At 40.4% G+C, this 22,592-nt stretch overlaps 1 protein-coding gene across 4 annotated transcripts in view; it reads right to left on the reverse strand.

The window, feature by feature from the left end:
• LOC118225638 (divergent protein kinase domain 1A-like) overlaps positions 1-22,592 on the reverse strand; it is a 34,315-nt gene that overhangs the window by 2,850 nt on the left and 8,873 nt on the right. For 2 of the 4 annotated variants that reach the window (XM_035414375.1, XM_035414374.1), the window contains exon 3: positions 576-710. In XM_035414375.1, the coding sequence (XP_035270266.1) occupies positions 576-710 (135 nt within the window). Of the gene's footprint in view, positions 1-575; positions 711-1,114; positions 3,013-13,027; positions 13,593-22,592 lie in introns of those variants that run through there. The other 2 variants (XM_035414376.1, XM_035414377.1) reach the window with 2 other exon arrangements.

The raw sequence follows: 22,592 nt of genomic DNA on the forward strand, positions 1-22,592 counted from the left end.
ACAGTGTCCACACATGACCTTAAACTTCACCTTTTCCTAGCTGACAGAAAGAAATTATAATCAATGTTGTGTTATGCATCTGGCCTCTGCTCATTGATATCTCAATGATCTATTACAGCGAACTATAGCAGCCACCAGGGACACAGAATTAATTAAATTCAGGGGAGCTATGCACACATTAAGGAGATAGCAATCTCCACATTGCACGTCCATGTCACTTCTAGGTAATGCGTAGAGCAGGACATGAAGACACCTAGGGTTGATGATTAATGTGACCATTACACTGCTTCAGATAAAACCAGCCACCAGGTGTTACCTAATCAAAACACATCTCTCTGAATGCAGTGGGTGGTAGGGTCAGCATATTAGTTTTCATATTAGTGATCGCAAAAGTATAGCATTGTTATTGAAGCTGCTCAAATTGGCTATCATGGACAGAGCTCGTAAAATACAACTAAGAATGTTCTTCTACAGTGCAGTGGCACAACCCTTCTTCGTTCCCAGTAAGAGGCATTTCACGTGAGATCGTCAAAGACCGCTGTGGTTCTGGCCATCGAGCCGCAGGGGGTACTCACGATGGTGTCCTTGCACTTGTGTCCACGGCACAGCTCCGTGTACGACGAGTACTGCACGTACACCACCCAGCTGCCGACGAACACCGCCAGCCAGGAGAAGAAGAGGTACTTCATGCGCAGGTAAGAGAAACGCGCCTGAGGAGAGAAAGAGAAACGTGATCGGAAACCCTGGAGGTAAAGAAATACCTGAACGTAAACCATAAATGCAACAACATTCTAAACGTGGAGTAGTTCCAGGCCATTCCAGATTTGCAACACAGACTTGATCTAGTGTCACAGTCAGTGACATTATGATTGGACCTTCTTGAGCATAGAAACTGGTACCGCCTGGTTAGCCTGTGTCCTGACTGAGACAATATTCATACTGTCTGAGTGCATGTTTTTTTCGTGCCTTTATACGCTGGATAAAATTGGATTAAATAAAAGCTCTTCGTGCCAAAAACCTTGAGGACAGAACAGCATGTTGCAATTCAGACTGAACACATAATGTGCTGTTGCTGCACACCTGTCAGGTTATCGAATAACAACTCAGTCCGAACCTCATAAGCACGATACGTCTCCTTGGGGATGTACAGTATTGCAGAATATTTGTCCCTCTGTTATCCTTTCCACCCCCAGGAGCCCAGAGGTGGCAGCTATTCATTCTGGCCATACTGAACATGCACACAAAGAAAAGGAGACTTGTGACAAGAAAAAGGCCAAAAAGATTCACCATCACCCAAGGACAGGCAGTCTGTCTGCCGCTTGTCTCCTCTCCCCCAGATACAGGCGAGGTAGCCCTGCAGAAACTTCTCTGTCAGTGATGTGCTATCAAGCAATATAATACCTCATTACTTTTAGGAATGGTTTACAACAAAAGTAACAATCCCTCCTATTCAGAGTGCAGTATTTCAGGACTTCAGTTTTTTACTTGACATGCAATGGCAATTTGAGAGCTGTCCCTGTTCTATTCAAAGACACAAATGCAATCTATGCCTCTCTGAATGAACTTCTTGCCAAAATAAGTCCAGCGCTATTCACTGACGTGCAACACCTTTTGTTCCACTGGAGCTAGGTCAAAACGAGGGCATGATAATTAATGTTTTAAATGGGGTTTTAGGCATAGCCAGAAATAACTCAGATGAAAGCAGTTATACATGAAAGAGATTTCAGTGACGGTACTGTGCAATTTTGATTGAGAGCCCTTAACGATGTAATCAGTGAACACCACAGGAAGGATTGCTTTTTATTTTCTGTTTTAGTTGGAACATTTAATGTAGCATGTTCATAGGAAATACTTTGAATGCAGACACATGTACAAAGAGGGAGAGAGAGAAGGGGGTAGGGGATGTAGGCATTTGCCTACTTGTGAAAGGCTCATTTACAGACATTTACTGTAGCTACCTCCATTAATAAGCCAGTCATGTCAGAACACTGATGCTTACCTGAGTGTCTCATGGTTAATCAAAGGAGGCTTTTCACACCATTCTCTGTGACTGTTTCATTGCTCCATTATCCCACCCAGCACATCTAACCATGACAAAACCCTTCAGGTGGTTATGTTAATATTAAGAGTGAATACAGGTCCAGCCACAACACCATTCTTTGAAGCAGGGATGTATCACAAAGTCTACTGCAGACTGGCATGGTGAGGAGAATTATTGGCCTCAAGGAGGGAGGGTTTCATTAGATTACATACACATCTGTAATAGAGTACCTTTCGTCTGCTTATGCGAATCATGCCAGGACTGAAATTATTACACTCATAGGATATTCAGTTCAACTTGTGCACTGCAGAATGGGAAGTTAAACAGCAGCTGGCTGGTTGTGTTACAGTATTCAGTCTCCCGAATAGACAGATGATGTCGTAGCAATTTAAACCCTTAAAGCCCAATGGCTATGAAATTTGATGCCGGGGTCTAATAACAATCCCTTAAATCATTACTTTAAAGGTAATTCAAGGTACAGTGCTGAACTCATACACCATTGTAAATCTTAGACTCTTTGAACTTTGATGCAAAAAAAACCCTATCTTGATCCATAAAACCACAAGATAACTAAAGAAATAAGGCAGTCCCCCCTCCCAAAGGAGGGCTGAAATTGACATCCCAGGTTAATAATTACAATATTTTATAATCCAAAAATGTCCACAACAAGACAAACGGCTGCTAATCCTTCTCTACTGGGATTTATGTAAACAAATTACCCTCTAAGACAAAACAAGTGCATCGACTCTTTGGAAAAGTCGATGAATTATTTTTCATTGAGCCGAACGCCTTTTCAGGAACACCTGAACACAAGCTTTTCTGTAAAGGTAAATACAATTTCAAGCACCTAAAGTGGTGTCCTTCTAAATAAGCAATTTCTTGCCTTACAAAGCAAAAACACGATCTCTATCAGACATTCTAGTGCTGAGTAAATAACCTGAAAGCAAGCTCCAACCAGGAAAAATCGACCTTCTCTATAATATACCCATCATGATGGGCCCTGGCAGGAAACCCATTATATGTTGCAGTCACCTGATAGTCTCATATTCTTCAAGATCATTTTCGCAGCATTCAAAATTAGTTTACAGCTTCCTTTTAGCTGATAAAATCTATTTTGATATTCTATATTCTATAGATATTCTATAGCAATTCGGAGAAGCTGACAGTTTTGCACGAGGTACAGCATTGCGCACATACTACATATTGTTTATAAGGGCTTTGTTAACGTATGCTAGCTAAAGCCAAATCATGGCAAGCATGCGAAAGAGGAAGATTTTGAAGGAATTGGAGAGAGTAGCGACCGTTGCTCTGAGTAGTTGATTGCCTCCACAAGAATGACTGATGCTCTCCAGGTACTGACAGAAAGTGAATCATAATCTTCTGAATAATAATTCTTTTGAATAATAACTCACCTGACGAGGAAAACCTGTTTATCATATCTGAAGTCTGAGTAAAAACTTACCCAACAGAAAATGACTCTACCAGTGTTGGGAAATAGGATTTTTATACAGGACCTTCTCAAAATTAAATTTAACACCTCACTTTCATGTTTTGTTGAACTTTTCAACATTAGAAGCCATTTGCTGGTACATTACGGAGGCATCTCTAATGACTGCCAGAAAGGTTTTAAAAAAATCCAAAAGGACAAAAGTAGTCTGTGTGCTTGCAAAGCTAGCCACATCCTGTAAACAAAAGCTGTTTGAAATCCAAATACCAAGCTAAGAAATTCAGGAGGATTGTGTTAAACCCTTCGTGGCTTGACATTTCTTATCAGAAATTTAAGACCAAGGTTTAACAGTCTTAGACCGTAGACAGCAGAACCAAAACCTTAAGAATATAGGTGAGAGTTTCTAGAAGATAAAAGAACAGAATTTGCATGTGTGCTATATTGAGGAACGTATGCAAAATTCCCTCCTTGTCTGTCAGTGGCCTGTGCTTTGGGAAATTAAAAGCAGCTGTGGGCGTTGGTATAGGCCCATTCAACTTTATTTTCCTTGCAATACAGTATAGCTGTCACTAGAGGGAAGAGACAGATGAGTGTGTGGGAGCCAAAATGAATGGGAAATCGACCTTAAAAGCTCTTGTTGAATAAATTCCCTGTGATGACCTAATTTCATTGTCCATTGATGTAGAAATAATGATAACATAATATTGACAGATCTTCCTTACAGGACAGGATTTTTCGAGAGCAAAGACAATAGCACTGTGCTACCTTGGCCGAGCATGGTCATGAATTATAAGTAGTATATTTCAACATTACACTGTAGTTCTGCAAACATCCAAGCAGCTACACTCACAGTAAATTAATATTAATCTGATAACAGTGTAAAATACAAGCATGACAAACCTTTCACTTTGTAAACAAATATTCTTAGGTGAGAGAGAGAGAGAGAGAGAGAGAGAGAGACAGACAAAACAGGCTTTCCCCTCAAGAAGTGTTGAGTACTTCAAATATACTGCAAATACCTGCCACCTCATTTTTCTCCTGTCTTGACCCCTCTTTTAGGTGATATGCCCTAATTCCCATACCTCTTCAGAAGTATATGCTTCTGAAATATTGATTAATCTCATTGATTAACAACAAACCTGATTTATAAATGGAAAATAATGAGAACACACATATTGTGATGCATTTCCACACCAACCACACCAGCAGTAATATTTATCATTTTAAATGGTCATTGTCTTATTATCGCTACACCCATTCATAATAATAAAAACAGCAAAAATGGCAAAGCCTTTAGTGGCCTCGCCGGCCCATGGAAAGCTGTGTCTTTGGAATGCAGGACCAGGGCTGTAGTGGAGGGTAAACGCACGTAAATGCCATTCATCCACCTTAAACTTTAAAAGGAGGCGGAGCGTTTACTTGCCTATATTCCATTAAAGAGTGTTGATTAGCCATTCAAATTGCTGCGGTTTTCCACAAAGTAACTGCAATGCATTTTTCTTATAGGTTTTCTACATGACTTAACTTTAAGGTAAGGTAAGGTAATCTTTATTATCCCCGAGGGGCAATTTGTTGCACAGGCAGCAGTAAATACGATCATCATCAACAATCAACACACAAAAAATTCACACAAGAAACAATTCATACTTTATTGTATGAGAGCAACATATCATCACTGTGCCCCGCCACTCTACAAAAAAAAGTATACATCACTCATGCTCAGCATGCACTGGGCTATATATTTAAGCAATAAGGGGCAAGAGGCAGAGCTACATTGTGAATATAGCCATGGCTAAAGGGCGTTGTTAGGCACGATGCAAAGCATCTGTATATTAATCTGTTCCCCATAGTATTGTCTATGTAAATGGAATACAGACACCACATAATTTAGGGGATTTGTGTTATTTAACTGAGAAAATTGATATCGAAAAGCGATTGAATTAAGGAATTGGTTATGGGACGGGACTGAATTGAGGGAACAGTTATGGACAGAATTAATGAGTGAATTAATACGAGAAGACGGGAAACAAACGACATTAACTTATCCTGCAACGTGTCCGAACTGATCTGAAGAAGGGACTGATGGCAGCCCTGAGGTGAACAGTAATTAAACTGTCAATCTTAAAAGAGGGTCAGCTCATTTTTGAGCTGCAGTTAAACCAGCCATGCGAAGGTGAGCCCAGCCGATGTGCCAGCCACTTGTGCCAGGGTGGGAAATGCCCAGGACCAGAGTTAATCCACTTTTTTTTTTTTTTTTTACCACTACAGCACTGCAGATTTCTCATTTTCAAAATCTGTGTTTACCCTAATTCACTTGCATTCTAAGAAAAATAACTATTTTTGTGATATTATGCTGACTCACCATAACGGCACAATATGGTGCCATTCCGCATTACGGTGGCAAAAAAAAAAAAAAACACAATTATGTAAATATTTTTCTTTTTAAAATCAATATTACAGCAAGACTAAGTACATAAGAAGGAGAGTACAGGCTTCACATAAACACACAGATGGTGATGTAATGGGCCTGTCTGCCCCCTTCCCAGTACGATTTCAAAAATATTTTTTCATAATGGCACCAGCATGCCCAATAGAGCAATTTGGGTGAACATTTCCCCCTGCAATTATCGGATATTGCAATGAATCCTTTTCAAACAGTATACATCTATGTAAATAATCTGAGCATGTGGCTGAGTGGATTCTGGTTAGTTCTTTTACACATACTTTTACATAACCGACGGTCGTGTTTTTCTGCACTTAAAATTGCATTCTTCAATTTCCCCCTCAGGGATCAATACCATACTCATGAATTCTTATGAATTCACTCATGAATACCTCTTTTACGTTGGGGTATCTTCACAGTGTAGTGGAGCGCGTCTCACTCTCCATCTTGTCCCACAGTGCCCACTCAGTCAGTATTTTTAGGCAAGCCATGACTTTCCTTGCTGCCCTTAACTGTCAAGCAGCCTTCCCTGTGGTCTTCCCTTGGTCTGGATTAGCATCGGCCTCGAATTTGACAGCAAATGGATATTCGGCCCATGTGCGCTGAAGCCTGTCCCAGCCTGAAAGCACTTGCATGTATTTTGTTTTAGTTATGTCAATCCTGTTGTCTCACCTCCAAAAACCTTCCGAGGCACTCAAGGCATCTGGCTCTCATTTTGCTCCTGATAAACAAATCTGAGTTTGGTTATGAGACCTGTTTTTGTTTGTTTTAACATTTGCTTTATCCAAATTTGAGTCTGGTTAGACACACTTACACTGTCGTGCTTATTGATTGCGAGCTATCCTATACGATGTGTGCACTTGTAATTACATTTTCTGAAATGTATGGGTCATGGGAGATTGATTTTTTTAAGTACTCATCATTTGAAACTTTTCTTTACAGTTTTCAAGGATTTCTCCCCAATTTGGAATGCCTAATCATGCTCACGCTGCCACACTCATTACAACATACATATTCAATTTGCGAAAACAAAGGCAATCGTGTGCCCAAAAGTATGCGCTTGTTGCCACCACTTCTTCTAGCATCATGGTCAACAAGTCGGGTTTGCACAGGCATGTCGGAGGAGGCCGCTTTCACGTGCAGCTCAACGCGATCACTCAATCAACCAGCAGGCATCAGGGGTTCACTGATACATCATCATCCGAGCCAGCCAAAACCCACCCTCCGAGCCGCAGTTCACACTGGAATGGTCCAGATTATTATTATTTTTTTTTTTGGAAATGTGTTGTTATGGGATCCCGGCCAAATTCTGAATCGTATACATTTGTATACATCTGCACAATAAATACGGTATGTATATACTATCGTGGTATCCGTTTCCTCCTCCAGGGTACATTGCCCTCTTGTGTGCAGCAGAGCGCTTTTTTTTCCTTTTGCATTTAGAAAACCTTGCTGAACGCGTTTTATGATTTGTTTAAAAGATGCGGTATTTATTCCCTAACTCCCGAACAGATTTTATCACAGCTTTATACAAACCAAACAGTGATACTGACAAGGATTTTAAACTGGTTTTCTTGCATGGAGTTGTATATCAAACCTTGTAATTCAGCATTTAATTTCTTGTCATGTTGAAGGTCATTTCAAGGTAAGCTGTTTTCCGAATGCGGCTGCCATTTTTGGCAGATACACTTGGATCTTTTTTAGGCCCGGTGCTAGAGCCCAGTTAATGTTCTGTGAAACTGGATTCCATTGTTCCCTTGGAAGAGTTAAAACAAAGGTCTTAATCCAACCCATCAACATTCTAGCTCAGAAAGCATGCTGCAACTAATATCTCTATTAATCGGTGTTCAGTTGCTGGCTAGCTTGCAAAACAACTAACTGTAGATACCAGATTATGTTTCTATAAATAACTACGTACACAGGTTGACAATGTAAGAAGGATATGGGTGGGGTGGGGTGGGGAAAGGGGAAGGGGTTCAATTTTGAACTACCACACTCCTCACTTCACTCAATCCAGGGTTATTCCACTCACTTGAGAAGTCCAAGTTCTTGTGAGGTCACGTGAAGTGTTCCGCTTGAGCTGAGAGATTAAAGGGAAGCGTGTAAAGTTTGAATTGGAACAAGGCCCGGGTCATTTAGGGCACTTCTGTCCCACTGAGCCAAAAATGAAGCCGAGTATTGTTACAACAGCTCTCTTACCTGAAGAATGTAATTACTCAATAGCGTGAAGTTGTGGGGACACCTGTTGAAGCCTAGCCTGCATACTTGGCTGCATGCCATTGGCAGCAGTAACCCAAGCTCACATGCAAGGGCGCATCTGTCCTACTGCAGACTACCGTGTATCCAATACCTTATTTGCACGGTGTATAGTTAGTTTATTACACATTAATATACATGTAGCAAAATGTCCAATACTAACTAACTCCAGCAGTGTCCATGAGTCCTGTGGGGATCAAATATTCTATATCAGAATATTTGATATCAAATATTGAGTGTTAAAACAATCTGATATTGTTCTAACACTCAATATTTTACTGGTTACAGGCAAACATTTTAAAGAAAATATCCTGTTATTGATTTCTGTTTCAAGGGCATGGTGTTCAAAGCAAACTTTGGAAGCAATCCACTTCTGCTTTGTGCTGAATTAATACTTTCAGATTAGTAATATTCACATTTGACTGTATCAGTCTTATTAAATAAGAAAGGAATGTAGTAAGAAACCAACATGATCACAAAAGGAAGCTGAAATTACTGGACAGAATAGGAACAAAATCCCTTCAATTCAGTTGGATCACTGATAATCTATAATTGGTCAAATAACTCACTCTGGGCAAGCCCATATATATAATTTATTTGTACAACTTACACTGCACTTGTGTGTCTCAGTTACCCAGTTCAGAAACATGCTGATTTTATTAGCGTCTAGAAGGATGTTTCTCTCTGACAGTAAATGCACTGACAGTGGAGCCCATGCCAATAATGCTATAGACAGCTCCATTTGTCTAAAGAGCTGAGCAATAAGTGCACCAAATGTACAGAGGAATATAAAATCTTTTAAAATCATTTTAAATGGCCTATGCATAAAGTGATTTTTTGCATGCAGGACAAAAAGTGTACAGTGCAGCTTTAGTGGTGGCTCACAGGCCTGGTAACATAAATCAGCCATTAGCACTCTCAGCACATTGCTGGAAGTCAGTCTTTATTTCTGTATGACAAGTGAACCATCACTCTTTACCCCCAAAAAGGTCTGCGATTGTTGGAAAAGCTGACAACTCCCCAACAGAGAAGGTGATAACAGGATAGACTAGTATCTGCAACCTTAACGGCTGGCTCTTCATTTACATGCAAAGAATGCCTATATGCATCTGTGGCATTCTTCCTTTGCTTGAACAGTATGCATTTATTAGTGAAATAACTGTCACTGATTTGTCAACTGCAAACTGCTCACTGTTTTCCCCAGAATTGGAAAAACAGTGAGCTATAAAGAGGCAAGTGACCTTGGTATTTGTCTACTGCCCTGAGCCTTCATCCTCCATTTAGGCAGATATCAGATTCCTATTGGATTTATTTCCATATATGAATGTGGCCCAAAACGAATCTGAAAATATCCGACTCCATGTGCTTTTCTCCTGTTTACACGTTTACACGTTCATAATACACATCTGATCTGTGCCATGAATATGAGCTTGATCTGTGTGCAAAAAATTGGAATTGGGTCACTTTTACCGGGCGGTGTAAACTTAGTCTTTGTCTGCACCGTAGAAGTACCGGCTTCCCTTTGTTTGTTATTCCCTCTCTACATCTGACTGTCTCCTGCTCTCACTCTGATGTGAATTACTGGCTGGGATGGCCCACTCTAATGTCCCTCAGTCTGCTGTGCCTGTCAGTCCCAATGACTCAGGTGATCTTCTGTCTCAATTTATGTTGACATCCACCTCACTTACTATGTTCGACTGAGTGTTTGTGTGTGTGTGTGTGTGTGTGTGTGCGAGTGTTTGACCAATGAGCTCTGTGTGTTTGTTTGACTCAGTTCCTTCTTTTTTGTTAAACTCTGTGTGTGTGTGTGTGTGTTTTACCAACTTCTGTCTTCAAGTTTGACTGAGTGTGTGTATGTGTGTGTGTGTGTGTGTTTGACTCACTTCTTTATGTTTGACTGAGTGTGTGTATGTGCGTGGAAGGACAGAGGGTGGGATCCTTCTCTGGAAATCGCCGGACTTCTGCTTCTGTGTTATGATTATGCATGCCTTCTCTGGCTGACAGGACAGTTGTGACTCATGAAGAGGTATTTACAGAGCGTTCTGAGGCAGTTCAGAGCCTCAGACACTGTACCATCCAGTCAAAGCCATGTATTTACACACCCATCCTATGGGCTGTTGCTGTGGTGATCAGATCAGAACTCAGTTCTGAGCACTTAAGACATAACTTTGGCTGTGTCTCAACTGTGAGGCCACAACCTCTAGTGGATGTATTCTCAATGGGACTGTCCTACGTACTGTAGACCAGAAGGCTAGACTGATTTGGAACAACAGCTGAAATGAAACAGCCTATGAAGGAATCACGTTTGCATCAGAGAGTTCCTGCCCACAACATCACCAGAACAAAACAACCAGCATGTCAGAAGCCAGTGAGAGAATCACAAGAAAGTAAAACATCATCACCAACTGAACAAAATCGCATCCATTCAAGGTACATGGAATGTCGCCCTGTGTATTGAACGTTGAGGTACATGGAATAGTGATCAGACTGTTTGATTGGAACTACTTCTTCCAGGCAACCTGTGCACAAAGAAATATGAGGCTGCAAAAGATGCACCTGGTGCATCTTTCAAAATCAGCCAAAAGTGATCAGGCTACATGCAAACTAAGGAAAGTAAATGCTTGATTGCATTGTTCACTAGTTCATATTCAAAGCTGCTCTGGTATAATCTCTTCAATCACTTGGCTGTCACTTGGGTGCAGTCAGGGGGATCAGAAATAATGCTGGCCTGGTTGGTTTGCAGAGTTCAGCCCTGCTTCTTGATAGTGCCATCAAGTTGTGGTCTTTGCCGAGACACAAAGGCGCAGTGTTCCGACAGTAAATTTGTCTCCCTGAGGACCTGTACCAGTTAAGCCCTTGGCTACTCACCACACATGCTCAATCATTTAGGAAATAAACCGTTTTTTTTTTTCTTCTCCTTCAGCCCAGCAGTTGCCCATCTTCTCTGTGTGCTCATTCATCAGGGAAATCAGCCACACATCCCATCTACCTCAGATCAAGGAACGGACTCCTGCATCTGGGTCATTTGCTGCATGCTATGACGGTTTATTGAATCAAAGCAAAGCCGGCGTCTTCTCACCCGGCAGGCGCTAAACATACCCCTTACAGCTGTCTGTGAAAGGAAGAAGGAAGTGGAAACACAGAAACTTTTAATTGGTAGTCTCTTGGCTTCAATTACAAGCTCAGCTAATGAGAGCTTGGGTTATAGACCATATTAATGTAATTAAACCTTTTCCATGAGGTATGTTAAACACTTACTTCCTAATAATCTGCAGCCTGCTGTTTCTAAAAAGATCTCTCTCCCGCTTCATGTAGAGACAAATTCCATTAATAGTACTGGTACATAAAAACATGCAAGCTTTGCTTGCTAGTTAATAGACACAACACTGATAGACAGCTCTTAAGAGGTCTTCACAGTCATGAGTAAACTCAACAAAATTCCTGGAAATGCTACGGTAGACAGCCTTGAGAAATGATGCAAAAAAAAAAGACAAATATTCTGCTGGTTTTTTAATGCAGGAATCATTTAGACGAATCCCACCCCCAACTGTACACCCCGGTTCACTTCAGGTTGACCTTTGTCAACCTCAACTCACCCTATCATACACAAGAAACTCAAACTCAAACGAGAAACTCAAACCCTGATAAATGTTACAATGCCACTTGGCGATTCAATGTCGACCACAACTCACAGTCCCAGGGTCCTGTGTTGTACTGGACTGGTCATGTGATTTGCGTTCCACCGGTTCACACAGGCCAGCCTTTTCCGCTGGCTCCTGCCTGTGCACTAGTGCTGAGGGCCGGAGCTCATAAAGCCATCGTGAATAGGGAACGGGTCCTTTTCACTTTTTTAGCCAGGAATTCACTTCTGCTAACTGGAAAGTACTGCTGTCATTCAACACAATGTCTGAGAGTATGTCTGGCTGAGCTTGTGTAGTGTCCCAATGACAGTGTGGAGCAATGAAAAAACAACCATATTTACAATGTATTTGAGACTGGTTGTTGAAACAACAGATATCGAGTTTCGAAATCACTGTTTTAATACGGAACTGAACAGTCCTGAGATAATTTCAAGGGGAAGCATTCAAGGGGAAGCTGCTAGCCTATAGTTTTCTGCCATCATTGTAAATCTACATCTGCAGCGTCCAGCGTTTGGCAAGAAAGAGGAAAAACTTCTACCCACCCAGGCGTCACTTCCAGTTTGCTGTGAAAAGGGCTCACTGCACACACACCAGCATCGAGAGCCCTCTTTTAAACGGCAGGTTCTGCAGCACTGCACTCCTCTGTATGGATGAAAAATCTCATCTTGCCAAACTGGGGACAAAGATTGTGTCCTCTGTGCGCCAGCATATATATGAGAGAACAACCCCCTGATGCCCTGTGTGAAATTCTGTGAAACTCAAAAAAGCCCTCCGAGACACAGCAGAGGATCAGAGAATAATTCCTCTTTATTTCCTGCCCAGACACTACTTATCGTCTCATCAAACTGCACCACTCAAAAAGCAGGATGTCAAGCCTGCTTTGATGTGCACTGGGACGAGCATTATGAAAACACATTTGCAAGTCTGTTTATCTCGTAAAATGGCCAATATCTACAGCCAGCTGCTCGCCGCGTTTCTGGATGAAGGTAATGAGGTTCCCTGGATCTTTATCAGTTAAGCTCGAGTGGGGAAACAAATCATGCCAATGCGGTGTCAATAGAGGACGGCTGCGTCCAGCTTCGGATCGCAACCGTCACCGGCGGTGTGTTGCGGTTGCCATGGCGACTCAGGTGAAAAAGAATAAGAGCGCGCAGTCGACGGATGCCCTTTTCGATGCGCATGCACGCCGGCTGACTTACCTGATTGGTGTTTACGAGGCTGAGACTCTGCTCTCTCCGTATCATGTTGTGTCTGTGCCGTTCGTGCTAGGAGGATGTAAAAAATTCAACAGCCCCTCGCTGTTATGCCACTGAGCTGCTCAATGCCCTGAATTTCAATTACCAAAGCTCTCGTTTTAGCACTGAGGGCTAAGACAGCAAGCATACTTGCCCCTCTGTTTAGCTAATGTTGAACTTATATGATGACAGAGAAACACAGAGCAAAATATATAAGAGGCTGTCCAGTATTTCAACAGCAAATGTAGTAGGCTTGTTTCTTGCACAGCCCTGTTCCAGAATGTTCCGCCTCTTTCTTTAGGCTAGCAACCGCCGGGGGACGAGTGATACGACAATGCCAGTTTTTACAGGGCAGTTTCTCTCTACTGCAAAGTGCTCAGTCCCACCAGATGCCATAAATCCCTACCCAACAGCCAGATACTTCAGTTATCCCTGGGGCTAAGCCGTCAGGAAAATAGTGCCAGACGTATTTCCATCCATCGGCTGAGGCCATTTTATTTCACTTCAGCTTCAGTAAACATTTACAGTCTATAGCTTGATCTCAACAAATGGCATCACACCTGCTTGACCCGGAACCCAGAACAATGTAGGGGGAGCTACAGTACCAAACCACTCAAAAATTCACCACTCAGATCAGTAATGTAGGCTTGTTTGCTTAGAACTGAGCCAAATCATACAAGATCTTATTCATACTGAAAGGGGATTCGGTGAGGGAGATAAGAATTGTAACTACAAAATGCAACCTTTACTTTATGATGCGTGCATTGAGCTTGTTTGTCAGTTTCTATTCTATTTTTAGTAGAATGAGAAAAACGTATCTGAATAAATGGGCTGCGACTGGATTGTGGAGAAATATGGAAATTTCAAAATGATGTATCCAAAGTCAGACTGGCCTTAAATCTGGCTGCATAAAAGCAGAGTAAACTTTGCTGGTAGACATTCCAGATAAGAATGTGACCTGAAAAGATTCTTTGACAGTACCTGTTATCATATGCCATAAAGAGTAATATAATGGATTAATGACATGATTGCTTGCCAAGAGTATGGAACATGGTAGCTATGGTTTAACAGGCCCACAAATCATGAATCTATGATGTAAGACCTGAGGAGAGGCTGTGGTTTTAATTATAAGAGAATGCCATAACTCTTAAAAGCAGATTGCATAACCTACAAACATGCCGTTACTAAGCAGCCAGCGCTACATGAGAATTTAGCATATTGATTTTGGAGGTGTATAATGCAGCCACTGCAGAACCATTTTGAGGCAACACTTCAAAGACAGCAAATATGTACCTATATGTCAGATAAATATTCAGCTTAAATTTTTTAATGAGGATGGCTACTCCCCAATAAAAGGTTTAATGGCTGCTTGTTGGAAAAAAAGAACGCCACCAGGAGTTAATGAGAGCCTACTGACTGAGTCTTTCCTTTCTGCATTTCATTAGAGAGAAGTGTTGATATCATACGTCTACTGCAGTGCAGAAATGTGACTGCTGGTCACTGGTCTCTTACATGAAAACTGTTATTTCTCTACAAAGTAGCCACAGCAATGGGCAATCGAAGGGAGTGATCCTGCTATTACTATATAAGACCATCGTGATCATATTAATATGTAAATAAATACAGTATAATGTAAGTATATTCAAATAAAATACTGTTACTGGTCTGACAGTCCATATGAGAGATGTCCCTATTTCTCTCCAATGCAAGATCTGGGTTGATTTACTACTATCTGGGAATGGCCTCTCCATTGATTTTCATCATCTACTCCCAGGTAAAACACTACAAATGGTAAAGTAGCACACTGGTAAGATAACAGTGCTGATAAAAGCATTCTCCATGTTCACATCATCTCTTTCAACAACCTAGCCCTGTTGCTTACTGTCTGTGTCCCTGGCTGACCGACATGTACTAGTGGCTGGTAAATAGCTTGTTTGGATTCAACTGCAAAGCAAAACTGATCCCGCTTTCTGAATCCCAGTGATGAAATCTTGCATACAGGCCAATAGATCGGTATAAACTAAATGTACAGCAGGAGTATATCTCCACACGCTCCCACTGCAGGGAAAGGGGCTGCCCATGGAGGAAACTCCTACTGTGTAGGAAAGAGATACTGTTAAACAGCACTGAAACAAGGTTCAATGGCCCACTTTATGTTGGAGACCTTCAATGAAGGTACGTGATGGCTTAAATGTTCCTGAAAGGGGCGGTTGTTCCAGGATGAGATCTTGAAGTCTCAACTGAAACCCTAGCCATTTTCAACAGAATGCAAATACTGAGCCAAGAACACTTTACAAGGGCACGAATGAAATGTGGGCCTAAAGATTTTCAGATGATCACAAAAAGCACTCAATTCAGGGGCCCTAGCATATTCTGTCATAATTTTTTTTTCCTCAAGAACTTTCTATTGATATCAAAATTTGAGGAACTCTTAAGGGTTTCTAAGGAGTGTGAGACTCCTGAATATTGTGTTTTGGGGAATTTTTCACCACAACCCATTACTTTAACTACACTCAACGAAAAATGAGAATTTCCAGAGTGGCAATTCTTCTTCTAGCTGCTTATGGCTAAATCCATTATTCATAATCCTAGCCCCACTCCACAGAGGCCTGTTTCTAATGGCACCCTTCCTAGCACTTAGAAGACAGGAGGGGGATGAGAGACAGCTTGCATCACATATTCAAAAAAAAGAACATAAACTTTAAATTTTAATATTTCCAGAGTGGGAGCGTAAATGAGCTCGCTTTGACATTGGGGGATAATCAAGAGCAAATATATCGTGGAACAGATGGGGAGAGCTCTTTGAAGCATTTCCACCTCCTGTCTTGTGGAGCTTGGTACCGACTGCGAGGGCACAGCTTCACTGCACCTCTCCTGCCACCGGGGGAGAGCCACTCTGCCGGGGGGCCGTGTCTCACTGGAGGTGAGGTCAAACTTCGCTTTGTCTCGTTTCAGTGCTCACAGAAGGCCTGCGGAAGGTGACTGACAGGCCACAACAGCCAAGCCCCTCCCCCCCCAACAGAAACTCCATACGACACAGTCTTCAACCACTGAATAGAACGGGAAGACCAAATGCAAGGCAAGAGACCACAAAGGAAACAGGCATTTAACAAGTATATTCACACATTCACTTTTCTCTTCTTCCCTTTTTTGATTGGGTAATACTGTACATCCTCCCCGCTCTACTTTCTTAGCCAGAGACCTTTCAAGCCAAGCCTTAACCACTTTCCACTGTAAATGTTTCCTGGCAATAGTGCACATTTTCTGTTATTTTGACACACTATTAACATCAAGGCTAAAAGTCAGTGTTTTGGCCTTACGTTAATTCACACTCTAGCATTGTTCTTATTGCTTTTCTTAGCATGAAAAATTGTGTGTATCAATGCATTCTCTCTTAGGGAGCCAATGAGCTGGACAGCATAGATCCATAGCTGTAGAGAATCACATCATTAGAACACACCTTAATCCAAGCTGTCTCAACACTTACAACATCTGCGCGCCGTTTTTGCTGACAATAGAATTTTTCCAATAGGGACTTGCTTCCATTCAGCCAGAAGAGCTATTAGTGAGGTCGGGCATTGATTGGCTACTTAGGCCTGGCTCGTAGTTGGCTTTCCGTTTAATCTCAAAGGTGTTGGATGGGGTCGAGGTCAGGCCTCTGTGCAGACCAGTCAAGTTATCCACACCAATCTCAACAAAACCACATCTATATGGACCTCACTGATGGTTTCCTGCTATGCTTTCAACGTGTAACTCGCATTTTCTAGATGAATGACGTCACGTTGTTGAAATCCACATCAAAGCGTAACAGGCATTTCTTGATGCCATCCACAACTGAGCAGGAACTTACAGCAGCAGGGTATAACATGCCAGCAAGGAGCAATTCCAAATTTTAGGCAACTGATTTTCCTCTCAAAAACAAATAAGACAAGCATGCAAAACATATCTGCCGCTGTCGCTGCCATCTGTTGACTCATCTGTGACCACCGCCATGCTGTCAGATGACTACACCAGCATTATATTTTCTTTATGTGCGTTAGTAAAAACTTTAATTTGGTTTTCTTTTGTGTGGGCATGATCACTTGCAGCTTTCCACCATTGTTGAGGCCTACATGTGTCAACTGGCTTTTTAATGAGCTGGTGCCTTAATTGAGGATCAACTGGTTGCTATTGAACTCATTTGTGAACTTGCAGGTTCTTTTTTTAAAAAAAGCACTTGTGACTTGCACAGTGTGGCTCCTTTTTAACGCACTGCAGACTTCTTTCGATTCTGCAAATAAATTGCTGCTCAAGCGAATTTTGATTTTGGTCTTTTTTGAAAACATTTTTCCTTTATTTTCAATTTCCTCCTGCTCCTGTTGCTCAAGGTAGTTTCACTATATGCTTCTACAGCACGACAATATCTATGACTATGCTTATATAATAAAGCAAAATCAGATTAATGCATTTGAAAAACAGTTCATTCAGAATATATTTTGAAAGATGACGATAATGTAATAGTTTTGTTTTTGTTAGAATGCATTTGCATGCATAATTCCACATGCCCACTGTGCACAAGCTGGTGACAACAATGGTGTTAATTTGGAGTTCCACACATATTTTAAAATCTCACTGACAAAACACCACAGAAAACACTTCTTAATGAGGAAGCTTAATTAGCTATTCTTCAAATTGATTTCAGTGACAGCTTCTTAACCGGTAATGAAAAATGCATTCAATGAATGTAGAGTTTCTGGTTGCAATTAACAAGAAAATCTATAGCTGAAAGCAGGTACATCAGCAACATAATCCATTTTCATCTAATTATGATGTAAATCAGGAAAAAGCTGAAAATCCTTAGAAAATGTTCAGAATTAAATTATCCTGCATTCCAAAATTATTCAGAGTAATATTTTTGATAATCAGCCCTCTTTAGCAGTGTTCCTTATCATGCCTTTGAGAGTAGTTTATCTTTATAATTTAATAAATACATTTTACTCTTTGGTTCGGCATATGTGAATGAACTTTAAAAGGTCCATAACAAATTATATCTATAGTCAAATGAAATTGGTTGCTAATCTCACTGATCAGCATATTTTAGACCTCTGTAACTTTCTGACCTTTGTAACTTTGATTTACACAGAAAGGTTTCTTCCCATCCAAAATTCCATTATAGCTCCTGAGTCTTATCAAAAATGCTGGAAATGAAAAATGTTTTCAAAATGGAAAAAATGTAGGAGGCTGGTTATATCAGAAAAGGCAGAGATTTATCAATAAAGATGAATGCCTATAGCCAGCTAAAATATTAATGTCAGTCCATTAAATGCTTTTGAATTAAGAGTACTGGAGGGGAATACATTATATCGTTGTTTTTAGAGCAGACCAGATTAAATGAATGTCACCAAGCCTTTTTAATTAAATAAACATTTTATTTTATTAAACAAATTTGGCATTGAATGAATTTGTCACATAAATTTGCATCAAATCAACTCCACAAGCTCAGTATTTTCAGCAAGAAATATCCTTAGAAAACCTGAGGAGCAGAGAATAGGGAAATAGGAGATTAGAACTGAATGGCAATGTCTGAAAGACCATTTCCTGTAAATTAAGTTGTTACGAGAAGTGAGTTGTTTCATGAGCAAACGCAGGTCAAACAGTTTCATCCACAACTGTCTGGATGTCCTGACTAGCAACAGAACACAGTCGGGGGAGGGATCAAAATTGTTTGCTGCATGCACAATTCTTCATTTACAATGTAAGCAATACAGACAGGTCAAAATCACAGGCTTGAAAACATTAACAATTATCACAGAAACAGAGCTCATAATTGTTTTGCTGAAAAGGAAATTAACTTCAGAACAGGTAGAAATTTACCTGCTTTCAACTGCATTTCATTTTCAACAAAAATATTTGTGAGAAATATAATTGACAGAATAAAGCAGGTTAAAATATGAGGTAGCTTTCCATTTTCACCCCCTCTCCTACCCTCACTACAGGGGACTTCCTAAAACCAGAGATTACTCTCCATTCCCTTGGCAACATAAAGAATTTACCATTCGCTTCAATACAAAATCATGCCTACGACAAACACACACACACCCACTGTTCATGATCTCGTGAGGTAAAGTTGATCCGACTCTACACATATTTGAACTAGACTTAAACATCCTCAAGTGCCAATTAAGTTATACAGAAAGGGCAGTGGGAGCCTCTGCTGTATTTACACACACATCAAAAATGTTTGGATCAAAGTCAGAGAGGAAGTTACTGAAGCCATGCACAGAGGGACAAAGAACCAAGGAATGGTGGAAAGATGAGATTTGACAGCTGCTCACAAGGCATCTCATGCTTCCAAATGATGGACTGGAAGAACTGAAAACAGTTCTAGACAAGTAATGTATCCCTTTAAATACCCCTTTAAATCAGGGCTTCCCAACCATGCTTCTGGAGATTCCTTGTGTATGCTGGTTTTCATGGCAACCAATCTCTGAATTCATTAAGATCACTGGTCAAGTTCCATAAATCTGGAACAGATTTTAACAGAATGCACTTTTGGCGTGTCATCAATTGTATTTTCTTCAAACTCTCTTCCGTCTTCTGCATATTCTGCATACAGAAAGTAAAGCATTAGTAGTCTGTGAACTGATCTGACTGATCAAAAGTCCATCAAGAAACATCTCTTTATACATTAGGGATTGTAATTAAGGTCAAAAGGAACTAATATTCATGGGAGTTCCTCAAGCCCAAGTTTGGGAACCATTACTTTAAATAATTACTACTTTACTACTACTATAATAACTACTGTATACTATTTTTAGGTTAGGTTAACTTGGATTTAATCATCCTAAACTTTGAATCACAGTGAAATGCAATGATTAGTTTTGCCGTTACAAAAACAGTTTGGCAAGTTAATTTAAATGAAGAACAAATTGATCATTTGCAGGGACGCCAGATTTCTGCCAGTCTTGTCCTTTAAGCCAGGTGCAGATTGGAGTCCTTTAAGCCTGGAGGTCCATTAGCAGGCATCTCAAACACTGACGCCAAGCCTAGATTCTTACTTGAACTAACAAGATGCTCTATGATTTAAATGTCTCTTATAGTGCTCGGTTTTCTTTCAAATGCTGAATTGTGTGGCGAGACTTCTCACACAAATCTTTCCACAGTAACTTGTAATTCAATATTTTGTAATCTTGCAAGAAAACGTACATCGTTATAAATCATACATAACTGCTATATGAATGTCAGGATATGGAAATAAAAAACATTAAGGCTCAAATTTAAAAACATTAATTCGGCCATGCCTGGTTATAAAGCAGTATACAACATAGAAAGCTACCAAATAGTTAAGGTGTTAAGCTTTCTATAGCCCTCATATTTCCACCACTCAATAAATTCCTAATTTTCCACTTACATTCTCTCCAGCATTGGGATGCTACAATACACATTTAACAGCTTACCGCCATGAAACATTTCTGTGTCACCAAGAGCAGTGGAAAACTCAGATGAAACAAGAACAAAACTGGAGGTAAACGCATTTATTGTGTACCAGGTTTCTCTACTGCGGTAAATGCATCCCTTTTGGTTTTGTTCTGGCTGTTGCAAGAGACATGTAAGTTCAATACTAACATGACTGCAGAGGATATAGAAATACGCAAGCCTTGTGTTCATCAAAAAAATGATTTATGATGCATAGAGCAATGAGTTATAGTGTTATAGTGTTCTAACCTTGAAAATACACTGCATCACTGAATCTACAGGCATGAATGCTTTCTTTTCTGATTACCCACTCAAATACACGTGAGCCTTGGGGAAGGGAAATGCTACAAATACTAACATTGAAGCTTAAAAAATGATCTCCACATGACAAATATAAAGATTATATAGAGGCTTTAATCAACAAAATGAAAAAAAATTGCAGAGAAGTGAGGAAAAAATGACCAAACTGAACATATGTGGAACAGTGTAAGCAGCTTTCATAGACCTTCAAAAAATCCTCATAGACACAAAGCCATATGAGAGGCTACTCAGTAAAGCAATCTCCACAGCTGCAGCCTCTCTTTAATACGCCAGTCATGTTTGTATTTTGCTAATGTTCTCTCCTTATATTGGGCAAGTTTCTTTCAAAAGCCCTTGATCTGACATCAGACATGTCATATTTGAACGCCCCCTTCAACTACGCATATGCCAGCACAGCAAACCTGCTGATGTTTCAACCTCAAGATGAAAGCTGTCGCTATACCGCAGCACAAATCTCAGCAATTTTGCATTTCGAAAAGTTAATGTGACACAAATGCATGACGTCCCACTCACAGAAGGCAGTGACATTCAGCAACAGATCTTACGAGCAGTCCAAGATTTATTTGAAACACCCCCTGTTGTTTTGGAAGGAACCTTATCCTCAGTTTGACAGAGAAGTTTAACGTGGGTGTTTCTGAGAAAGCAGGCCTAAATTTCCCCCGTCCTTATAATGTGAAGAATACGTACAGCAAAGCAGAACATAACCAAACATAAATGTGATACTATGAAAATACAAGAAACAAACCAGAGAATCTGGGTTACATACTGTAGTATATTATTGTAATGTAAGGGTATAATATAGTATAATATTATCATGCATTATTATAGTCTGCAGTTAGTGATAATCTTTGCCTTGGGATCCAGGACTCATTTTGTCATATCATAAATAAAAGTGATAAATAAAAACGAACCACCGCACTGCAATACCAGAGCTTAAAATTAATCTTCCTTATATGTGAGCCATGCTGTTCCCTTGTCAAATATCAATGCAATCTTACTTTTGATTAAGTTTGGCTCCCTAACTAAGCTCCTGTTTAAACTTTGAGGAAAAAAAGTGATATTGCCTGAGTGATATTTCAGAAGCATCCCAGATGTTTACTGATTTTGTGTTTTGATTATGGCTGCGTACAATCAATGTACAGTGCCGTCTGAATATTTGGACAGTGACACAATTTCTGCTGTTTAGGCTCTCTACTCCAGCACATTGTATTTGAAATTAAACATTGCATATGAGGTTACTGTAAAGTGCTGACTGTCAGCTTTCATTTGAGGGCATTTCCATCCATACGGGGTGATTCGTGTAGGAATTACAGCCCAAAACAGCCCTATATGTGACACGTAATCTTACATAAGCTTACATATTACCACTAATAGCTTATGCAATTTATTGCCAACATGTGTGGCAAGCATCTGTGTCTGTGTGGATTAATTACAATATTGGGAAATACCCAGAAGACAATTTCTGGAACAGTGACATTAACAGCAATGATAACAATACCGGTAATGGTATGTGACAGAAGATGACTAAATTTGCAGGGTAGGCAACAGAATCAACTTGGGTCACTGTAACCCCTCTTTCCTTATCAAAAGCTATCAAAAGGGCATGGACACCATGTACTAAAGTCTGTCACAAATAATTTTAACAAGGGCAAGTAGGACTCCCAAAAACTGGCTCCCTGCAAAGGTATCCGCTCACAACAGCTTGATTATACTGTGGTTCAGTGGTCCTGAAAATGGGACTGTCAACTGATGT

This window comes from Anguilla anguilla, chromosome 4, assembly GCF_013347855.1.
Source record: "Anguilla anguilla isolate fAngAng1 chromosome 4, fAngAng1.pri, whole genome shotgun sequence".
NCBI classification, from domain to species: Eukaryota; Metazoa; Chordata; class Actinopteri; order Anguilliformes; family Anguillidae; genus Anguilla; species Anguilla anguilla.